At 47.3% G+C, this 21346-nt stretch overlaps 1 protein-coding gene across 1 annotated transcript; it reads right to left on the reverse strand.

The window, feature by feature from the left end:
- Nucleotides 1-16093: 16093 nt before the first annotated feature.
- LOC132588927 (microtubule-associated protein futsch-like) lies at nt 16094-21139 on the reverse strand. Its single transcript, XM_060261402.1, has 2 exons — nt 16254-21139; nt 16094-16110 (listed from the first exon to the last, which is right to left on the reverse strand). The coding sequence occupies exons 1-2, from the start codon at nt 20710-20712 to the stop codon at nt 16094-16096; spliced, it is 4476 nt and encodes a 1491-aa protein (XP_060117385.1). The 5' UTR covers nt 20713-21139.
- Between the last annotated feature and the right edge of the window lie 207 nt (nt 21140-21346).

Genomic DNA, 21346 nt, shown 5'->3' on the forward strand with positions numbered 1-21346 from the left:
GAGTCTGCACGCTTAACCACTACACCAAACTGGCTCTTACATCCATGGGCATCACATCCCTAGCCTAAGGGTTAATATAAACATGATCAGGGCTCACTTTGCGTATTAGGCCACACACCCCGTGATGTAGCCAATCCTCCACGAGCTTACAGGGCCTACAGTAAGCTCTTGGAGGATTGGCTACATCAGGGGTGTGTGGCCTAATATGCAAAAGAGCTCCTGCTAGAATGCCAAGCTCTTGGAGGATTGGCTACATTGTGGGGGTGTGGCCTAATATGGAAAGGAGCTCCTGCTACAAAGTGAGCCTTGAACGTGACGTTGGTGAGGCCAAAACACCACATGGGATGCACACGGTGTCTCACTTATACTAGGCTGCGCCTGAGACCGCATAGTGGCTTCTCAGCTTTTGTTTCTCTAAGGCAGCACAGCGAGTTTAAATAACATTTTGTCTCTTGGGGGGAGCCCTTTTGCCTTGCTCGCATCCCCTGGAATCAGGCCTGAGATGCCGCCAATTAATAACAGAATCCGAAAACAGGACAGGGTTTTGGTTTTTTTAAGGCTCAGACCCCGAGTTGTGAAGTTGGGACATCCAATACACAAAACTCGAGACCACATAGAAAAAAAGAGTTGACATTGGAAGACAAAGCCGGTCGGCCTGCCTGTGGGATCGTATGTTGCGCTCCGGGAGTCCTGTTTCCCCCGTCCTGCACTTGAAACCAACCTGAATACTCAGGCAGCATGCAGGTGAAATGGACACTGCCGTTTGGACACTGCCTCCAACGCTTTTGCATGTCTCCAGTGGCCTGTGGAAGCTCCCGCTCAGTAAACCAGGCAATTTCTGTCTCTGCAAACTGTGCTGCGTCTTTGAAACGGTGCTCTCCGGCGATGAAAAAAATAGATTAGCTGGAGATTAGCTCGGTTATGGAAGGTACCACTCGGGGTCTGGCGCCAGTTAATGGCATAAACTTCCAAGGTCACGCAGATGGCGGGTCTCGCTTTGCCGCTAATGTGAGTTTCCCCCCCCGCTTCCACAGAGCTTCTGGGTGCTCTCGTGGATCTACTGCGTTTCCCCCAGCTTTACTACACTCTTTGAGGAAAGGTCGCTGCAAAGCTGGGGTGCAGCGGCTGCTGGTTTCCACAGGGCAAATGCAATTTTGGGCAGGGTTCACAGAAGTATAGTGTCGCGTGAAGTGATGGTACTGGGGAGGGACGGTGGCTCAGGGGTAGAGCATCTGCTTGGGAAGCAGAAGGTCCCAGGTTCAATCCCTGGGATCTCCAAAAAAGGGTCCAGGCAAATAGGTGTGAAAAACCTCAGCTTGAGACCCTGGAGAGCCGCTGCCAGTCTGAGAAGACAATACTGACTTTGATGGACCAAGGGTCTGATTCAGTATAAGGCAGCTTCATATGTTCATACTGCTTTCCTCTGCTCTGGTGAGACCTCACCTGGAGTTCAGTTATCGGCAGCACATTTTAAGCCATGCAATTAAAAGACGTTTGTTCCTTGGGAGAGCCAGTTTGGTGTAGTGGTTAAGTGTGCGGACTCTTATCTGGGAGAACCAGCTTTGATTCCCCACTCCTCCACTTGCACCTGCTGGAATGGCCTTGGGTCAGCCAGAGCTCTCTTATCTGGGAGAACCGGGTTTGATTCCCCACTCCTCCACTTTCACCGGCTAGCATGACCTTGGGTCAGCCATAGCTCTGGCAGAGGTTGTCCTTGAAAGGGCAGCTGCTGTGAGAGCCCTCTCAGCCCCACCCACCTCACAGGGTGTCTGTTGTGGGGGAGGAAGGGAAAGGAGATTGTGAGCCGCTCTGAGACTCTTTGGAGTGGAGGGCGGGATATAAATCCAATATCTTCTATCAATGGCGAACCTGGGCAGTATAATGAAAAGTAGAGACATCACCCTGCCAACAAAAGTCCATGTAGTCAAAGTGATGGTATTCCCAGTAGTAATGTATGGCTGTGAGAGCTGGACCATAAGGAAAGCCGAGCGCAGAAGAATAGATGCTTTTGAGCTGTGGTGCTGGAGAAGACTCTTGAGAGTCCCTTGGACTGCAAATCAGTCAGTCCTAAGGGAAAACCCAGACTGTTCACTGGAAGGTCAGATGCTGAAGCTGAAGCTCAAATACTTTGGCCACCCAATGAGAAGGGAGCATTCCCTGGAAGAAGATATTGGATTTATATCCCGCCCTCCACTCCGAAGTGTCTCAGAGCGGCTCACAGTCTCCTTTCCCTTCCTCCCCCACATCAGACACCCTGTGAGGTAGATGAAGATATTGGATTTATATCCCGCCCTCCACTCCGAAGAGTCTCAGAGCGGCTCACAATCTCCTTTACCTTCCTCCCCCACAACAGACACCCAGTGAGGTAGATGAAGATATTGGATTTATATCCCGCCCTCCACTCCGAAGAGTCTCAGAGCGGCTCACAATCTCCTTTACCTTCCTCCCCCACAACAGACACCCAGTGAGGTAGATGAAGATATTGGATTTATATCCCGCCCTCCACTCCGAAGAGTCTCAGAGCGGCTCACAATCTCCTTTACCTTCCTTCCCCACAACAGACACCCTGTGCGGTGGGTGGGGCTGGAGAAGGCTCTCCCAGCAGCTGCCCTTTCAAGGACAACCTCTGCCAGAGCTATGGCTGACCCAAGGTCATTCTAGCAGGTGCAAGTGGAGGAGTGGGGAATCAAACCCGGTTCTCCCAGATAAGAGTCTGCACACTTAACCACTACGCCAAACTGGAGAAGACCCTGATGCTGGGAAAGACAGAAGGCAAGAGGAGAAGGGGGTGGCAAAAGATGAGATGGCTGGAACTTTCGGCTTCCGGGGAGGAAAATGGCGGGCTGAGTTGTCTCTCACATCGGGAGCAAGCTGAAGATCTTGTTCGGGGTAGTGGAGGGCAATCTAAGCCCACTGCCTACCTTTCTCAGTGAGAGAAAGGACCAAGACATGCACTTAAAACTTTGGAAGAGATTTACCTTGGCTGAAAAGGAACCCTGAAGGGGGTTCCTTTGAGGCTTTGAGGGGTCTCAGAAGTTTGCATAGTTATCGTCTGCAAGATCTTTCAGAGTCATCGATTTGGCATAAGCCCGTCAAGATCCTAACCTTCTGGGACAATTCTAAACAACTAAAGTTTTGGAAGACCAGTGGAACTTGGATAAGTGAAGAAAAAAAGGTACAGAAGCTCTCTTTTCACTCCGGAGTTATTTACAGACTAAAGGGATATATTAAAGGTGGGAAGAAAGGGAAAATATAAAACTTGCAATTAGAAGAAAGAAATTGAGAAGTTGGGACTGTTTTAATACAAAAGACAGTGTTAAAAACTGCTAAAATTCGAAAAGGAAATTTAGTTGTGTCTACTTGCAGTTTGCGGTTTCCTGGAATGTAAATAGCCACGTTGCACTGGAATATTACTGGAATACTTTTTCAACCCTTCTGAGCAAGACAGGAAGTGCGTCAAGTATCGTGAGATTTCCATGAGAGTTGAAGCTGATACAGACAGGAAGCAGTAAAGAAAAAAGCCTACTCTACATCATAGAGAAACATCGGCAGCCATTGCTGGGAGGTCCGATTTAAAATATTGTTTTAAAAAGAACTGGGACTTTAAAAATTGACAGAATCGACGGGAAAGAGGGTAAGAGGACAAGATCTATTGACTACATTACTGGTGGGCTCCTGGGAGAACTTTAAAAGGGGAAAAAAAATTTTTTTAAAGGGGAAAAATCGCGGCCGCCATTTTGGAATTTTTGAAGGCTTTTTTGATAAATATCTTGGCTTTGGAGGCTCAGAAACCAGCGAAAATAGGCTTGTTGGAAAGGGCAAGCTCTGCTCTATTGAACCTGACTGTCAAATTTCAAATTGGTGAAGCTAAAAATTTCGTCATTTTTTAAAGGGGAAAAATCTCTTTAAAAATATATATCTGGGCTTGGGAAGCTCAGAAAAGAACAGAACAAAGACTAAATAAGAGAGAAAATTTAGACCTTTTGAACTTGGTAGCCAAATTTGTAAATTGTGAGACGGAAATTTTTGGTATTTTTATTTTATTTCCCTGCTTCTTGCCTAAATGTCAGAGCCCAGGCAGACCCGAACAAGAGCCCTCTCATTAGAAAAAATGCAGGACCAAATGGAGGCTATGGAAGCCAGGATTATGAAGGGAGTTAATAAAATGATGCAAGAAATGAAGGAAGAACTTATTACAGTAATTAAAAAAGAAGTGGATGACCTTAAAGGCCAAATTGGGAAAATAGACAAGAAAGTACAGGAAGTGGAGGAGAAAGTTAAAGTACATGATACCACCTTGCTGAAAGTCCAAGAAAAAGTGACGATCCACGAATGTAAATTAATGGAAAATCAGATACGCTTGAGAGGAGTACCTGAGGAAGAGAATGATGATCTGAGAGGATATATAATAAACATAATTGCAGAATTCTTAGAAGAAGACCCTGACAAGACTAAGAATATGTATGATCATATGTATAGAGTCAATTCGTTACACGCCAAAAAAAACAACTTACCAAGAGATGTTGTTGTAAGATTTATGACAAAGGAAATGGTGGGAAGGATCATTAAGAAAAACTTTGAACAGTCGTTGATAATAAGAGGTAGCAGAGTGAGAATAATGAAGGAGCTACCCAAAGAAGTGATAAACGACAGGAGAACATACAAAAAGTTGACAGAAAAACTGAAAGACAATGGCACAAGGTACAGATGGTTAATCCCTGAGGGTTTGAGCTTTGAACTTCAGGGGAAGAGAGTAACAATTACAAATGCTAGAGAGTTGAGGAGATTTTTTGAAGAAAATAAAGAATTTGCACCATGATGGATTACAAATTACTGTCTTGGAATGTTAATGGACTAAATTCACCACAAAAAAGAAGGGCAACTTTTCATTGGATTAAGAAGCAACATTGTAACATAATTTGTCTGCAAGAAGTCCACATCAAACAAAAGGATTATAAATTTTTATGGAATAAACAATTGGGGAAGGAATTTTTTTCATTAGCCAAACAGAAAAAAAGGGGAGTAGTCATTTATGTCAAACAGGACTTGGAGCCAAAACTGATGTTTAAAGACAAAGATGGAAGATTTGTAGCAGTGGAAATAACATCAAATGGGAAAAAAATGCTGTTATTGGGACTATATGCACCTAATGGTGCAAAAGATGTTTTTTTTAAAGACATTATACAACAACTAGATGAGTTGACCTACGATCAAATACTCTTAATGGGAGATTTTAATGGAACAGTTGAGAACTCATTGGATAGATCCGGAGGGAAAAAAAATAGTGTGAAAGAAGGGAAATTGCCAAAGTCTTTCTTTGAGTTAGTTAAACAGGAAAACTTGGAAGATATATGGAGAAAGTTCAATCCTGAAGTGCGGGACTATACTTTTTTTTCTGCAAGACATAAGACCTTCTCTAGAATTGACATGTTGTGGGGAACTAGAGACCTAGGCCTTATAACAAAGAAGATAGATATTTTGCCTAAAATCGGTGCCGACCATAACCCAATAATGTGGATTACAAAATTGTCCAAAAGACTGAGAAGATGGAGACTGAATGAAGATTTGCTACAGAACAAAGAAACAGTGACTTTCCTAGGAAAAGAGACTAAGGAATTTTTCCAAATGAATGATAAAGAAGATATTGACTTCCAGACGGTCTGGGATACTTATAAAGCAGTAATGAGAGGGTTGTTGATTACATTGAACAACAAAGATAAAAGGGAAAAAGAAAAACAATTATTGGACATTCAAAATGAAATAAAGAAAAAAGAAGGTGCGTTGAGGAAAAGACCAGGGAAAAAGAAGATTCTAAGGGAAATATCAATATTACAAACTCAACTAAGACATTTACTAAACAAAGAAGTGGAATGGAACTTGAAAAGGCTTCAGCAGAAATCGTTTGAAGGAGCAAATAAGACGGGGAAATACTTGGCGTGGCAGCTGAAAAAAAAGAGAGAAAACAAAACAATTAGTAGAATTGTAATAGATGGAAGAGATATAGTTACTCAAGAGGGAATAAAAAGAGAATTTTTTAAGTACTATGCCAAGCTGTTTAAAGGTGCTGAAGTAAAGAGAAAAAAGATAGATGAATACTTACAGAAAATAAAAATTGAGCCTTTAACTGAAAATATGAGAAAAATTTTGAATGACCCAATTGAAAAAATAGAAATTGAAGCAGCAATTAATGTGATGAAGAATGATAAAGCTCCCGGGCCAGACGGTTATACAGCTAAATATTTTAAAATTTTCAAAGATGAATTAATACCAAAATTACAGAAGCTGATGAATGTAATAAGAGCTAAAGGGAAGGTACCAAATACATGGAAGGAAGCCGTTATTTCTTTGATACCTAAAGAAGAAAGAGACGTCACAAATGTGAAAAATTATAGACCAATATCACTTTTGAACAATGATTATAAAATATTTACAAGAATTCTGGCGGAACGACTTAAGCAATATCTGATAAATTTTATAAAGGAGGACCAAGCTGGTTTTCTCCCCAAAAGACAAATAAGAGACAATATTAGAACGGTTGTAAATATTGTAGAATACTATGAAAGACATCCAGAAAAGGAAGTAGCACTATTCTTTGCGGATGCAGAAAAAGCATTTGACAATTTAAATTGGGACTTCATGTTTGCAGTGATGGAGAAAATGGAGCTTGGAGAAAGTTTTATAAGAATGACAAAGGCAATATATTTTGAACAAAGGGCAAGGTTGTGCATCAATGCAGATCTTACAGACGAAATGAAAATTAGTAAAGGTACTAGACAAGGCTGCCCGCTTTCGCCATTGTTGTTCATAATGACTCTTGAAATTTTACTGATGCAGATCCAAGATGAAAAAGATTTAGAAGGACTACAAATAAAAGGGTATACCTATAAATACAGAGCATTTGCGGATGATATAATGTTTATAAATGAAAATCCCCTACAAGCTACACCGTTGTTGCTAACGAGAATACAAGAGTTTGGGGAGTTGGCGGGACTTTACATAAACAAAGAAAAATCAAAAATTTTATGTAAGAATATGCAGAAAAATAGACAACAAGAACTACAAAGACTAACGGGTTGTGAAGTTACCTCTAAGGTAAAATACCTAGGGGTAGAGATAACAATGAAAAATATTGATCTGTTTAGGAACAACTATGAAAAGCTCTGGCGCAAAATAGAAGAAGATATGCTAAAGTGGAACAAGCTCAATTTGTCATTGTTGGGCAGAATAGCTGCAGTAAAAATGAATATCTTACCAAGGATTATGTATTTGTTTCAAACTATCCCCATTGTGAAAGATGCTAAGCAATTTGATAAATGGAGAAGAAAAATCTCGGAATTTGTGTGGGCCGGGAGGAAACCTAGAATTAAAATGAAAGTCCTGATAGATGCAAAAGAGAGAGGTGGGTTTCAATTACCAGATTTGAAACTGTATCATGAAGCAATTTGTTTAGTATGGTTGAAAGAATGGATAACGTTATTAAATAAAAAACTTCTAGTGCTAGAAGGCCATGGGAAAAAATTCGGCTGGCATGCCTACTTGTATTATGGGAAAAAGAAGATGGACGGTCTTTTCTCTCACCATTATATAAGGAGCAACTTACTAAATGTGTGGATAAAGTACAAGAAATATGGCGATGAGAGAAGACCTCTGTGGATAGTGCCGGCTGAAGTGATAAAGTTAACGGCCAAAACAGTTAAGGAAAAACAACTATCATACAACCAACTACTAAAAATACAAAGTGGGAAAATAGAAATGAAAACTGCAGAAGAATTGAATTATAAATATGATTGGTTTCAAATGCAACAAATAAAAAGCTTGATGGAGAATGATATTAAAGCTGAAGGAATAAGGAAAGAGCAAACAGAAATGGAAAGAGTTCTGCTTGGAGATAATGAGAAATTAATTTCAAAAGTGTACAAATTACTTTTACAATGGACCACAGAAGATGAAGTAGTGAAATCTCAAATGATAAAATGGGCAATTAATGTAAATAAAGAAATAAAAATGGAATCTTGGGAACATCTGTGGAAAAACTCTATGAAACTCGCAACATGTCATAGTATTAAAGAGAACTGTTTTAAGATGATGTATAGATGGTACATAACTCCAAAAAAATTAGCAAAGATGGACAATAAGATGCCAGATAGGTGTTGGAAATGTAAAAAGCATGAAGGCTCTTTCTACCATATGTGGTGGACTTGTGAAAGAGCTAAAATGTTTTGGCAGATGATTCAACAAGAGATATCTAAGATCCTAGGATATGAATTTAAAAAAGAAGCAGAGACATTTTTGCTGGGATTACAAATGGAGAATTTTCCGAAAGAAGATAGAACTTTAATATGGTACTTGCTCTCAGCTGCTAGGACATTGTATGCGCAGTTGTGGAAGCAAGAAAAAATACCAGAAAAATGGGACTGGACTTTAAAAGTTATGTCATGGAGTGAAATGGATAAGCTAACAAGAAAATTAAGAGACTGCGATTTAGAACTCTTTAATCGGGAGTGGAAGAAATTCAGAAGATATGTAGAAAAAGAGTGGAAAATAAAAAGACACTGGACAATTTTTGAAGATTAAGACCTTTAAGACAAGAATATAACTTTTGAAGGGTTTTTTTTTTCTCTTTTTTTCTCTTTCTTAATCAATTTTTGTTTTTTCTTGATAGTTAAAGGTACCTTTAATATCTGTTTTTTAAAAAATAACACTGGCGGAGGTCAATTATTGGGGGGTGGGGTGGGAGGAAAGTAAGATGTGGGGTAGAATGATGCTTTCATCTTAAGGTTTTTTTTTATAAGCTGTAGAAATAGTTCTACTACCATATGTTACTAATAAAATTGTTTATAACGGCAAAAGATGAGATGGCTGGACAGCATTACTGATGTAACAAACACGAATTTGAGCAGACTTCGGAGGCTGGTGGAAGACAGGAGGGCCTGGCGTGACTTGGTCCATGGGGTCGCAAAGAGTCGGACTTGACTGTGCGACTGAACAACAACAACACAGACAAGCTGGAACGGGTCCAGAGGAGGGCAATGAAGATGGTGAGGGGTCTGGATACCAAGTGCTATGAAGAAAGGCTGAGGGAGCTGGGCATGTTTAGCCTGGAGAAGAGGCAGCAGAGGTGATAGGATCACCATCTTCAAGGACTTGAAGGGCTGTCATATAGAGCAGCATTTCCCATTTGCACGCAGGGCAATACCGGGTCACCAGAAGCAGCCCGACAGCCCCCTTCACCCTCTATTTATCTTCAGCACTGCATGCCACACAGCTCTCCAGCCCTTGCCCCCCATGCCGCCGCCTGTAGCACTCAAAGAGCGCTAGAGACACTGCGCGCTGGCCAGAAGCTGTCCCTTGTCCCTCTCTGATGTTCGGAAACATCCGAGAGGGCGGGGAAAGCTCCTGGCCAGTGCACAGTTTCTGTATTGCTCCCTGAGCATCCTCTGCCTGAAGCACAGGGAAGGAACCGGGCCACGGAGGGGAAAGGTTTGGGAAATCCTGATATAGGGGATGGGTGGAATTGTTTTCTGTGGCTCCAGAAGGCAGGACCAGATAAAGTGAGTTGAAATTAAATCAAAAGAGTTTCCGGCCCAACATCAGGAAGAACTTCTGACCATTAGAGCAGTTCCTCAGTGGAACAGGCTTCCTCCTCGGGAGGTGGTGGGCTCTCCTTCCTTGGAGGTTTTTCAACAGAGGCTGGATGGCCACCTGACAGCAATGAAGATCCTGTGAATTTAGGGAGAGGTGTCTGAGTTTAGAGCAGTTCCTCAGTGGAACAGGCTTCCTCGGGAGGTGGTGGGCTCTCCTTCCTTGGAGTTTTTTAAACAGAGGCTAGATGGCCATCTGACAGCAATGAGGATCCTGTGAATTTAGGGGGAGGTGTCTGTGAGTTTAGAGTGGTTCCTCAGTGGAACAGGCTTCCTCCTTGGGAGATGGTGGGCTCTCCTTCCTGGAGGTTTTTCAACAGAGGCTAGAGGGCCATCTGACAGCAATGAGGATCCTGTGAATTTAGGGGAAGGTGTCTGTGAGTTTAGAGTGGTTCCTCAGTGGAACAGGCTTCCTCGGGAGGTGGTGGGCTCTCCTTCCTTGGAGTTTTTTAAACAGAGGCTGGATGGCCATCTGACAGTGATGAGGATCCTGTGAATTAAGGGGGAGATGTTTGTGAGTTTCCTGCACTGTGCAGGGGGTTGGACTAGATGACCCTGGAGGTCCCTTCCAACTCTAGGATTCTAGGGCGACAGGCTTGGTGCAACTGCTGCCAACCTCCAGGTGAGGGCTGGAGATCTCCTGGAACGACAACTGCTTTCCAGACTACATGGGGCACTTATTTATTTCTTGCTTCTTTAAAAAAATTGGTTCTCCTGGAGAAAACGACTTCTTTGGAAGGGAGACTGTGTGGCATTGTACCTTCCCCTCCTTAAACCCCATTCTCCCAGGTTCCACTCTCACATCTCCAGCTATTTCTGAACCGGGAATCGGGAACCCTGCTGGTGCCAGGGCAGCTGCCATACAGTACAATCCCAATGGAACTTACACATACCCATTCCCCCCACAATTTCTCAGCAGCAGCACAAGCAGCAGATGATGACACTGGATTTATATCCCGCTCTCCATTCTGAATCTCAGAGTGTGCGGACTCTTCTCTGGGAGAACCGGGTTTGATTCCCCACTCCTCCACTTGCACCTGCTGGAATGGCCTTGGGTCAGCCATAGCTCTGGCAAAGGTTGTCCTTGAAAGGGCAGCTGCTGTGAGAGCCCTCCCCAGCCCCACCCACCTCACAGGGCGTCTGTTGTGGGGGAGGAAGGGAAAGGAGATTGTAGGCCGCTCGGAGATTCTGTCCTTGGAAGCGCAGCTGCTGTGAGAGCCCTCTCAGCCCCACCCACCTCACAGGGCGTCTGTTGTGGGGGAGGAAGGGAAAGGAGATTGTAGGCCGCTCGGAGATTCTGTCCTTGGAAGCGCAGCTGCTGTGAGAGCCCTCTCAGCCCCAGCCACCTCACAGGGTGTCTGTTGTGGGGGAGGAAGGGAAAGAAGATTGTAGGCCGCTCTGAGACTCTGTCCTTCGAAGGGCAGCTGCTGTGAGAGCTTTTTCAGCCCCACCAACCTCACAGGGTGTCTGTTGTGGGGGGGAGAAGACATAGGAGATCTTGAGCCGCTCTGAGACTCTTCGGAGTGGAGGGCGGGATATAAATCCAATATCTTCATCTACCTCACAGGGTGTCTGTTGTGGGGGAGGAAGGGAAAGGAGACTGTGAGCAGCTCTGAGACTCTTCGGAGTGGAGGGCAGGATATAAATCCAATATCTTCATCTACCTCACAGGGTGTCTGTTGTGGGGGAGGAAGGTAAAGGAGATTCTAGGCTGCTCTGAGACTCTGTCCTTGGAAGGGCAACTTCTGAGAGAGCCTCTCAGCCCCAGCCACCTCACAGGGTGTCTGTTGTGGGGGGAGAAGATGTAGGAGATTGTAAGCTGCTCTGAATCTCTGATTCAGGGAAAAGAGCGGCGTATAAATCTGCAATTCTTCTTCTTCCTGCTAAAAAAAAAAGCCCTGATGTTAATGACTATTATCATGTGGTGATGGGTGTAGCCAGGAGATCTGAAGATTGTCTGGCCACCTGTCCAGGAGACCCCGTCCCCGTGTGCTGTGGAAAATCGTTAGGTAACCTTGGGCCAGTCCTATGTTCTCAGCCTAGGCTAACTCAAAGGGCTGTTGTGAGGATGAAATGGAGGAGAGAGGAATGAGGTCATCAGCTTTGGGACCCCATTGAGGAGAAACATGGGGTATTAATGAAACAAAAATAAATGTCACTATAGCAGAAGTGTCGGACCTCTGGTTCTGGTTCGGGAGCCAAATCAGGCCCCCGGAGGGCCTCCGAGCAACTGGCTGTCATCTGCTTCCTTCTCCCTCTCTCTTGCTTCCTTCTGCATCACAGCTTGCTTTGCAAGGCTTACTCAATCACACAGAAGCTACACAGCAAAACCTCATTTTCTCCATTGGGTGAGGCTTCTCCCTTGGAGAGGAAAGGGGGAAGGGAGAGCTTGCTTTGCCAGGCTCTCTCGATTGCACACAGAACCACTGAGCCAAGCCTCTCTACCTTCTATTGGCTGAAGCTCCTCCCTCTCCTGGTCCCCCGGGGAAGGAAGGAAAGAGACAGAGAGCTTCCTTTGCCCAGTTCCCTGGATCCCATGGGAGAAATACAAAGAAAGCACCTTTAAGAGCAACGAGTACTAATGTTTTAAGCATGTTTTAAGTTTTTAAAATCTTTGTGTTTGTTTGTCTCTTTTATAAAGTTGATATCTTTGCTACCTGATCTTAAACAGGTACACAACGTGGCCTGGCCCTACAGGGTCCCGTTTATGTCAGATCCGGCCCTCATAACGAATGAGTTTGACACCCCAGCACTATAGTGTTTTAACAGTCGATAAACAACAACCGGCGTCTCATTCGCTTTCCCCCAAAACCCGTTTTTGATACTGTTTTCCCAGAAGGATTGTACCAAAACAGGTTTGAGGAAACCTGCGGCAGAGGTAGGCAAAATCTGGAAGGTGAGCAAAAGGAACAATGATGATGGGGATGCACAAATAACACCTGCGCCACTGAAGGTGGTGGTGGGGGAACATACAACAAATGTTATCGAGGAAGACTCAGCATGGGTTCTGTGAGGGGAGATCTTGCCTCACTAACCTGTGACATTTCTTTGAGGGGGTGAACAAACATGTGGACAAAGGAGACCCAATAGATGTTGTTTACCTTGACTTCCAGAAAGCTTTTGATAAAGTTCCTCATCAAAGGCTCCTTAGAAAGCTCGAGAGTCATGGAGTAAAAGGACAGGTCCTCTTGTGGATCAAAAACTGGCTGAGTAATAGGAAGCAGAGAGTGAGTATAAATGGGCAGTCTTCGCAGTGGAGGACGGTAAGCAGTGGGGTGCCGCAGGGCTCGGTACTGGGTCCCATGCTCTTTAACTTGTTCATAAATGATTTAGAGTTGGGAGTGAGCAGTGAAGTGGCCAAGTTTGCGGATGACACTAAATTGTTCAGGGTGGTGAGAACCAGAGAGGATCGTGAGGCACTCCAAAGGGATCTGTTGAGGCTGGGTGAGTGGGCGTCAACGTGGCAGATGCGGTTCAATGTGGCCAAGTGCAAAGTAATGCACATTGGGGCCAAGAATCCCAGCTACAAATACAAGTTGATGGGGTGTGAACTGGCAGAGACTGAGCACGAGAGAGATCTTGGGGTCATGGTAGATAACTCACTGAAAATGTCAAGACAGTGTGCGATTGCAATAAAAAAGGCCAACACCATGCTGGGAATTATTAGGAAAGGAATTGAAAACAAATCAGCCAGTATCATAATGCCCCTGTATAAAAGTACTTCTTTCTCTGCCTTCTCCATCCCATGCATAATCTTGTCAACCTCTATCACGTCACCCCGCAGTCGACATTTCTCCAAGCTAAAGAGCCCCAAGCGTTTTAACCTTTCTTCATAGGGAAAGTGTTCCAAACCTTTAATCATTCTAGTTGCCCTTTTCTGCACTTTCCCCAATGCTATGATATCTTTTTTGAGGTGCCGTGACCAGAATTGCACACAGTGTTCCAAATGAGACCGCGCCATCGATTTCTACAGGGGCATGATGATACTGACTGGTGGACTGATTCAAGATAAGGCAGCTTCGCGTGTTCAAAGCTCTTTGAACCTTTTGCACTGGAGCTAGGCACCTTGGGACAGAGAAAGGCAGGCCTATGAGAGGAGCAGGCTACAACCTTCCATTGATAGCATTCGACCTACCGTGGTTCATTCGCACATGTCAGCTGTTGCAGCTGTCGTGCAACGCACCTGAACAGGGAATAAACCTCCGTGTGAACTTCATCTTATCAATAAGCAACCGGTACAGTTTCAAAGCAGCGATTAAGAATTATTCAAGCAGATGGACCACAAAATACACAGCTTTCCCCCTTTTTTATTCCACTATCCGTGTTCCTGGGACCTTGCTTTTGCCCTTCTAGCTGCTGTTCTCCAAAATCCCACGGTCCAGGCTAGCTCTCCAAGATCTACCCTCCCTTCCGGGAACTCAGAAATCCTATTCATCAAGCATCGCTGGTTTAATCCATCACCAGCTTGGTTTGGTTGGTCCTCCGACTCCGTTCACAAGGTCTCCAGGGAGCTATCGTGTCTACTCGCATCAGGAACCGCATTCAGGTCCGGTTCAGAGATATAGCTAGAGGACCGGAATACCTGCGCGTCGCCTTCAAGCTTTTGAAAGGAAGACTCTTCGGTCTGCAGACCCTGCGAGAACAACGTCTTGCCGGTTTTAATGTTGACGAAGCTTCCCTCTTCAATGGAGACGGCGTTGTAAATTGGAGGGAAGTCCTCCTCCACGTCTGCAGACGCTACGGATGACCCTATGCTTGCCAGGGTGGTCCGGCTTAGCTGAGGACCAGGCGCCTTTTCCACTTCGTTGGAAATTGGCGGCTCTTCTCCCAAAGGTTGCATGATGCTATGGCACGAAGCGTCACGCTGAGCTGGGCGGCTGCCACGGCGGGATTCTTGACCTGAGGGCGCTTGGCTGCCGCAGCGAGATCGTTGCTGCGCTTCCGTTTCTGCTCCTTCGTGTTTCTCCAAATCAGATTTCGGTGGCACTGGACTTTCATCGGACGCATCTCTATAGTCTTCCAGGGCAGGTGTGCCGTCTGGCAAAAGAGAGCTCACGCTTGTCTGCTGGCTGTGACTTATTAGCAGTTTGCCAGTCTTCCTGTTCAGCCAGACTCCCTCTTCTAGGGAGATTAGGCTGTATGTCTGCAGAGCTTCATCCTGCTCTTCTATAGATGATGATGAGCTTTCTAAAGTTCCTTTACTTTCAGACTCTCCAGGCTGTTGGATTTGGTTTTCCGCAGTACTTAGGTTGCTGCTGTATGGAAATTCTTCATCTGTAGGTTGCTGGGTTCCTTGTGGGAATTCCACCTGGCTGCCCCGCTTGGATTGGGGCACATCAACCTGTTGGCTTCCCCTCTGGGACTGAGGCACGTCAGCCTGTTGGCTGCCCTTCCGGGATTGGGTCACGTCAACCTGTTGGCTTCCCCGGTGGGACTGAGGCACATCGACCTGTTGGCTTCCCCGCTTGGATTGAGGCACATCGACCTGTTGGCTTCCCCGCTGGGACTGGGGCACGTCAACCTGTTGGCTTCCTCGCTTGGATTGGGGAACATCGACCTGTTGGCTTCCCCGCTGGGACTGGGGCACGTCAACCTGTTGGCTTCCTCGCTTGGATTGGGGAACATCAACCTGTTGGCTTCCCCGCTGGGACTGGGGGACATCAACTTGTTGGCTTCCCCGCTGGGACTGGGGCACATCGACCTGTTGGCTTCCCCTTTGGGACTGGGGCACATCTACCTGTTGACTTCCCCGTTGGGACTGGGGCACGTCGACCTGTTGGCTTCCCCGCTGGGACTGGAGCACATCGAATTGTTGGCTGCCCTTCCGGGATTGGGTCATGTCAACCTGTTGGCTGCCCCTCTGGGACTGGGGCACGTCAGCCTGTTGGCTGCCCTTCCGGGATTGGGTCACGTCAACCTGTTGGCTGCCCCTCTGGGACTGGGGCACGTCAGCCTGTTGACTGCCCTTCCGGGATTGGGTCACGTCAACCTGTTGGCTGCCCCGCTGGGACTGGGGCACGTCAGGCTGTTGGCTGCCCTTCCGGGATTCGGTCACGTCAACCTGCTGGCTGCCCCGCTGGGATTGGGACACGTCAGGCTGTTGGCTGCCCTTCCGGGATTGGGTCACGTCAACCTGTTGGCTGCCCCGCTGGGACTGGGGCACGTCAGGCTGTTGGCTGCCCTTCCGGGATTGGGTCACGTCAACCTGTTGGCTGCCCCGCTGGGACTGGGGCATGTCAGGCTGTTGGCTGCCCTTCCGGGATTGGGTCATGTCAACCTGTTGGCTGCCCCTCTGGGACTGGGGCATGTCAGCCTGTTGACTGCCCTTCCGGGATTGAGTCACGTCAACCTGTTGGCTGCCCCTCTGGGACTGGGGCACGTCAGCCTGTTGGCTGCCCTTCCGGGATTGGGTCATGTCTACCTGTTGGCTGCCCCGCTGGGACTGGGGCACGTCAGGCTGTTGGCTGCCCTTCCGGGATTGGGTCATGTCAACCTGTTGGCTGCCCCTCTGGGACTGGGGCATGTCAGCCTGTTGACTGCCCTTCCGGGATTGAGTCACGTCAACCTGTTGGCTGCCCCTCTGGGACTGGGGCACGTCAGCCTGTTGGCTACCCTTCCGGGATTGGGTCATGTCAACCTGTTGGCTGCCTCGCTGGGACTGGGGCACGTCAGGCTGTTGGCTGCCCTTCCGGGATTGGGTCATGTCAACCTGTTGGCTGCCTCGCTGGGACTGGGGCACGTCAGGCTGTTGGCTGCCCTTCCGGGATTGGGTCATGTCAACCTGTTGGCTGCCCCGCCGGGATTCAGGCATGTCCTTGTCTTTTTGAAACTGTAATTCAATGTCCTGTTGACTGCTTGTTAGTGGTTCAATTGGCAGTGGTTGCTCTTCTTGTGCTTTGTTATCCTCAAGAACATTTGTTCCTTGGTCTTCAGGTACCTCTGATGGCCCCTCAGTCTTAAATTCATCCTGGTCTCCGTGTTGCAGTTCAGTAGAATCTTTTCCAGGAGCCTCAGGACTGGAGGGTTCAATCTTCTCTGCTTCAGGCTGAGCACTTTTTGATAGGCTTTCTTTTGAGGTAAGGTTTAGTTTTCTTGCTATATAATCCTGAAGCCAACTTTTGTCCGTTTGTTGACCACTACACGTCATTACTTTGCCAGATCTTCTGTTTATCCAAGTATTTAACTCAAGAGAAATAATGCTATATGTTTGTTGAGCCTTGGCAGAAAAGGAAGACTTTGGTTTAGGTTGAGCCAGTTCACTGTCACTACGAGTTGGCATTTGGGGTTCTTTTTCAGTACCCAATTCCAATTCTCCTTGTAGAAATTCCTGGCTGCTCTTTTGGGGTTCTTGGCTTAATTGTTGCTCATTACTAGGTTGTTCACTGTCTCTTTGGGACTCTGGAGCTGTATACTGTTTACTCCCTCTCTTGGATTCAGGTGTAGTAGGATGTTCACTCCCTCTCCGGGACTCGAGTGCTGTAGGCTGGTCACTTCCTCGCCGGGACACAGGCGCTGTAGGCTGTTGGCTCTCTCTCCGGGACTCAGGTACTGTAGGCTGTTGGCTCACTCTTCGGGACTCAGGTGCTGTAGGCTGTTGGCTCTCTCTCCGGGACTCAGGTACTGTAGGCTGTTGGCTCACTCTTCGGGACTCAGGTGCTGTAGGCTGTTGGCTCTCTCTCCGGGACTCAGGTGCTGTAGGCTGTTGGCTCTCTCTCCGGGACTCAGGTGCTGTAGGCTGTTGGCTCTCTCTCCGGGACTCAGGTGCTGTAGGCTGTTGGCTCACTCTTCGGGACTCAGGTGCTGTAGGCTGTTGGCTCTCTCTCCGGGACTCGGGTGCTGTAGGCTGTTGGCTCTCTCTTCGGGACTCGGGTGCTGTAGGCTGTTGGCTCTCTCTCCGGGACTCGGGTGCTGTAGGCTGTTGGCTCACTCTTCGGGACTCAGGTGCTGTAGGCTGTTGGCTCTCTCTCCGGGACTCAGGTGCTGTAGGCTGTTGGCTCACTCTTCGGGACTCGGGTGCTGTAGGCTGTTGGCTCTCTTTCCGGGACTCGGGTGCTGTAGGCTGTTGGCTCTCTTTCCGGGACTCGGGTGCTGTAGGCTGTTGGCTCTCTCTCCGGGACTCGGGTGCTGTAGGCTGTTGGCTCTCTCTCCGGGACTCGGGTGCTGTAGGCTGTTGGCTCTCTTTCCGGGACTCGGGTGCTGTAGGCTGTTGGCTCTCTTTCCGGGACTCGGGTGCTGTAGGCTGTTGGCTCTCTTTCCGGGACTCGGGTGCTGTAGGCTGTTGGCTCTCTTTCCGGGACTCGGGTGCTGTAGGCTGTTGGCTCTCTTTCCGGGACTCAGGTGCTGTAGGCTGCTGGCTCTCTCTCCGGGATTCGGGTGCTGTAGGCTGTTGGCTCTCTCTCCGGGACTCGGGGACTGTAGGCTGTTGGCTCTCTCTCCGGGACTCGGGGGCTGTAGGCTGTTCACTCCCTCTGTGGGACTCAGGTGCTGTAGGCTGCTGGCTCTCTCTCCGGGACTCAGGTGCTGTAGGCCGTTGGCTCTCTCTCCGGGACTCGGGGGCTGTAGGCTGCTGGCTCTCTCTCCGGGACTCAGGGGCTGTAGGCTGTTGGCTGTCCCTCTGGGATTCAGGAGCACTGGACTGTTCACTTCCCTTCCGGGTCTCATATATAGTGGGCAGTTCACTCCCCCTTCGGGACTCACATACAGAGGTCTGCTGGCTTTCCTTCCGGGACTCAGGTGCTATAGCGTCTTGGGTGCTCCTCCGGGACTCAGGAGCAGTGGGTTGTTCGCTTCCCTTCCGGGAATCAAATGCAACGCGTTGACTTCCCTTCCGGGACTCAGGTACTGTAGGCTCTTGGGCGCCTCTTTGCAACTCAAGCTCTGTAAGGTCTTTCATTTGTTCCTTTTCACATATGTCATGAGTTGACTCATGATCCTCCAGGTCTCCAGTCTTTGATACTGTTTTTTCACTAGGTTGTATTTTTGTCTTATGGAGCCAACTCTCTATAGTCTGTTGACTCTGGTTTTTCATTAATCTGCCAGTTCTTCTGTTTAACCAGATAGCTTTTTCTATTGAAATAATGCTATACGTCTGCTGAGCAAACGACACTTTCTGTTTTTGCTGGACGTGCTCGCTTTCAGGAGCAATGGGCGCTTGGGGTTCGTTTTCATCGTTCTTGGCTTCTGTCCCTGGGGGCTGTTGGCTTCCATCCTGAGATTCCTCTGTCACTGTTTGTTGAATACCAGGCATGTATTCTTCTTCAACTATCTTACACTCATGCGGAATGTTATCTAATAGACCTTGAGCATTACAGTATTTGTTGCTAAGGTAGGAATCTTCCAATACAGCTGGGAGACTACTCTGACGGAAGTCTCGTAATTCATATTGCTGGCTATCATGGAGGGATTCTGGAAACTTAACTGGAAGACTGCCCCGGTGCAGATCTTGATTTTCATACTGGTCGCTGTCCGGTTCTTGCAGTTCATGTGGCACATCGTCGTGGCGGGCTTCCTGTACTTCAGGTTGCTGGAAAGCACTACAAGTGTCTTGCGACTGGTCTGGAAGATTCTCTGAATTGTATCCTTCCAGGCCAAGCTGCTGGCTGCCATGGCGAGAATCTTGCAATTCAACTGCTGTACTTTCAGAAACGCCCGTCTGCACACCTATTTCTAACAATGGTCTCCTTAGGGTCTCAGTACTGTCTGTTTGTTGAGCACAATCAGTTATATTTTTGTTTACTTTTCTATGTCGCTTTGTTTTTTGTTCCTCTGACTTGGATTGGATGCTGTGGTGAGACTCCTGGCCTATTGGTGGCTGGCTGGTAATTCTGGGTTCCTGTTCCTCTAGCTGTTGAGTACTGCGGCGAGACTCTTGTACCACAGGTTGTTGACTACCACGTCGTGATTCCTGTTCCCCTGTCTGTTGAATGCTGTGGCGAGACTCTTGTTCCGCAGGTTTTTGGCTACCACGTCGTGATTCCTGTTCCCCTGTCTGTTGAATGCTGTGGCAAGACTCCTGTTCCGCAGGTTTTTGGCTACCACGTCGTGATTCCTGTTCCCCTGTCTGTTGAATGCTGTGGCGAGACTCCTGTTCCGCAGGTTTTTGGCTACCACGTCGTGATTCCTGTTTCTCTGCCTGTTGAATGCTATGGCGAGACTCTTGTACCGCAGGTTGTTGGCTATCATGTTGTGATTCTTTTCCTTCTAATTGTTGGCTGCTGCGGCGGGATTCTTGCACTGCAGGTGACATTATTGCTGCTTCACTATTAGACCTCTCTTTATCTGAAACTCTGCTCATTTCAGTTGCTTGTCTAAAAAGATGCAGAAGTTCAGAAAGCGACTGAATTCCATGCACCCTATTTGTTTGCTGACTCTTGCACACCATTTTCACACCTGTCGTTTCACTGATCCATGCTACTTCCTCCCCTGTATCATCTGCATTCAGTGTTTGCCCTTGGGAAGCTTTCCGGCTCTGCGGGGCCTGGCGGCCGACAGACTGCAGACTGGCATGCCGAGATTCCCTTCTCTGTTCTTCTTTTTCTTCTGGCTGCATCTCTAGTTGGCGACTAGTGCGGCGGGATTCCTGACCTTCCGGTTGTTCGTTCCTATATCGAAGTTCTTGCGCCGTTTCAGTATCTTCAGGCAAGATAATCTCCTGTTCCGACTGTGCTCGGGAAGACTTGTGGCTGTGTACTGTCTGGTGGCCAGCGGTCTGTTGACTGCTACGGCGGGATTCCTGGCCCAGGACTCGGGGGCTGCTGCCGCGGGATTGTTTCCGAAGAGACGTTGTGCTGCCAGAAATATCTGTCTGCTGGCTTTGTTCCGTGAAGTCTTTTCGACTAAAAATGCTCACTTTGCTGTCTGTCTGCTGGGACTGGTCCAGCACATCTTTGCTATAAAGTGTCCTCTTTGGGGCTTCTTCTTCTACCACCGGGCCAGAATCTCCACCTTCCTGGTTTTGGACCTCACTGTTAGTCTCCTCTCTGATTTCATCGTTTTGTTTCTGTTCCTCAGCCTCTAGTTTTTCTTCACTCCCAAAAATTATTTTGTCAAGAGTGGGCGCAGAATCGTCCATATTTCCTTCAGCCTTTGCACTGCTAAGTTAGGAGCTGAGCCCCTAAGGCAGATGTTATACCTTTGACAAGTCAAAATCTCTACCCCTTTTGTCTCGTTCCCTCCTTGTTGGCCAACCTAAGCTATGAATCAAGGAACCAGGAGAGCTAGTTTGTCCAATCCCACTTCACGGGGGTTGTTTTATTCTTTTCATCAGGGCAATGGCTTGCAAGTCGTTTGTATCATTGTCCAGATGGGTAGTAGATCCCTTTGCGTTCTTTCTCCTTGTTCTTACTGCAAGCCGTCTGGAACCATGGCCCTTAGGGCAAAGCAATGGCTGTGGATAAACTGGTCACCTGCACTCTCTTTCAAGCGGTGGTGTTCTTGTTCTCGCCACAACTGTTGTTGTTCTAGAAGCTTTAGGAGATGGTCTGTGACATCACAGCCTATTCTGCTCCAGCCATTCATTTTACTATAGCAGAGGAAGATCTAAACCGGAGCTCCGGAATTGGATCCAGTAGAGTTCCTAACCTGAGCCATTCAACGGCCTAATTATATCTCCATTGTTCTCAGATGTCAGTCTGCAATCTGATTTCTGCAGGAATCGTCCTTAAGAGGAGGTGACTTATGGAGCAATCCTGGACGAGTCCACCCAA

The sequence above is a fragment of the Heteronotia binoei genome, chromosome 21 (assembly GCF_032191835.1).
Source record: "Heteronotia binoei isolate CCM8104 ecotype False Entrance Well chromosome 21, APGP_CSIRO_Hbin_v1, whole genome shotgun sequence".
Lineage (NCBI taxonomy): Eukaryota > Metazoa > Chordata > Lepidosauria > Squamata > Gekkonidae > Heteronotia > Heteronotia binoei.

Excerpts from the sequence above, each read along its gene's own strand:
- LOC132588927 (XM_060261402.1), bottom strand. The coding sequence starts at position 20,712 with ATGGACGATTCTGCGCCCACTCTTGACAAAATAATTTTTGGGAGTGAA.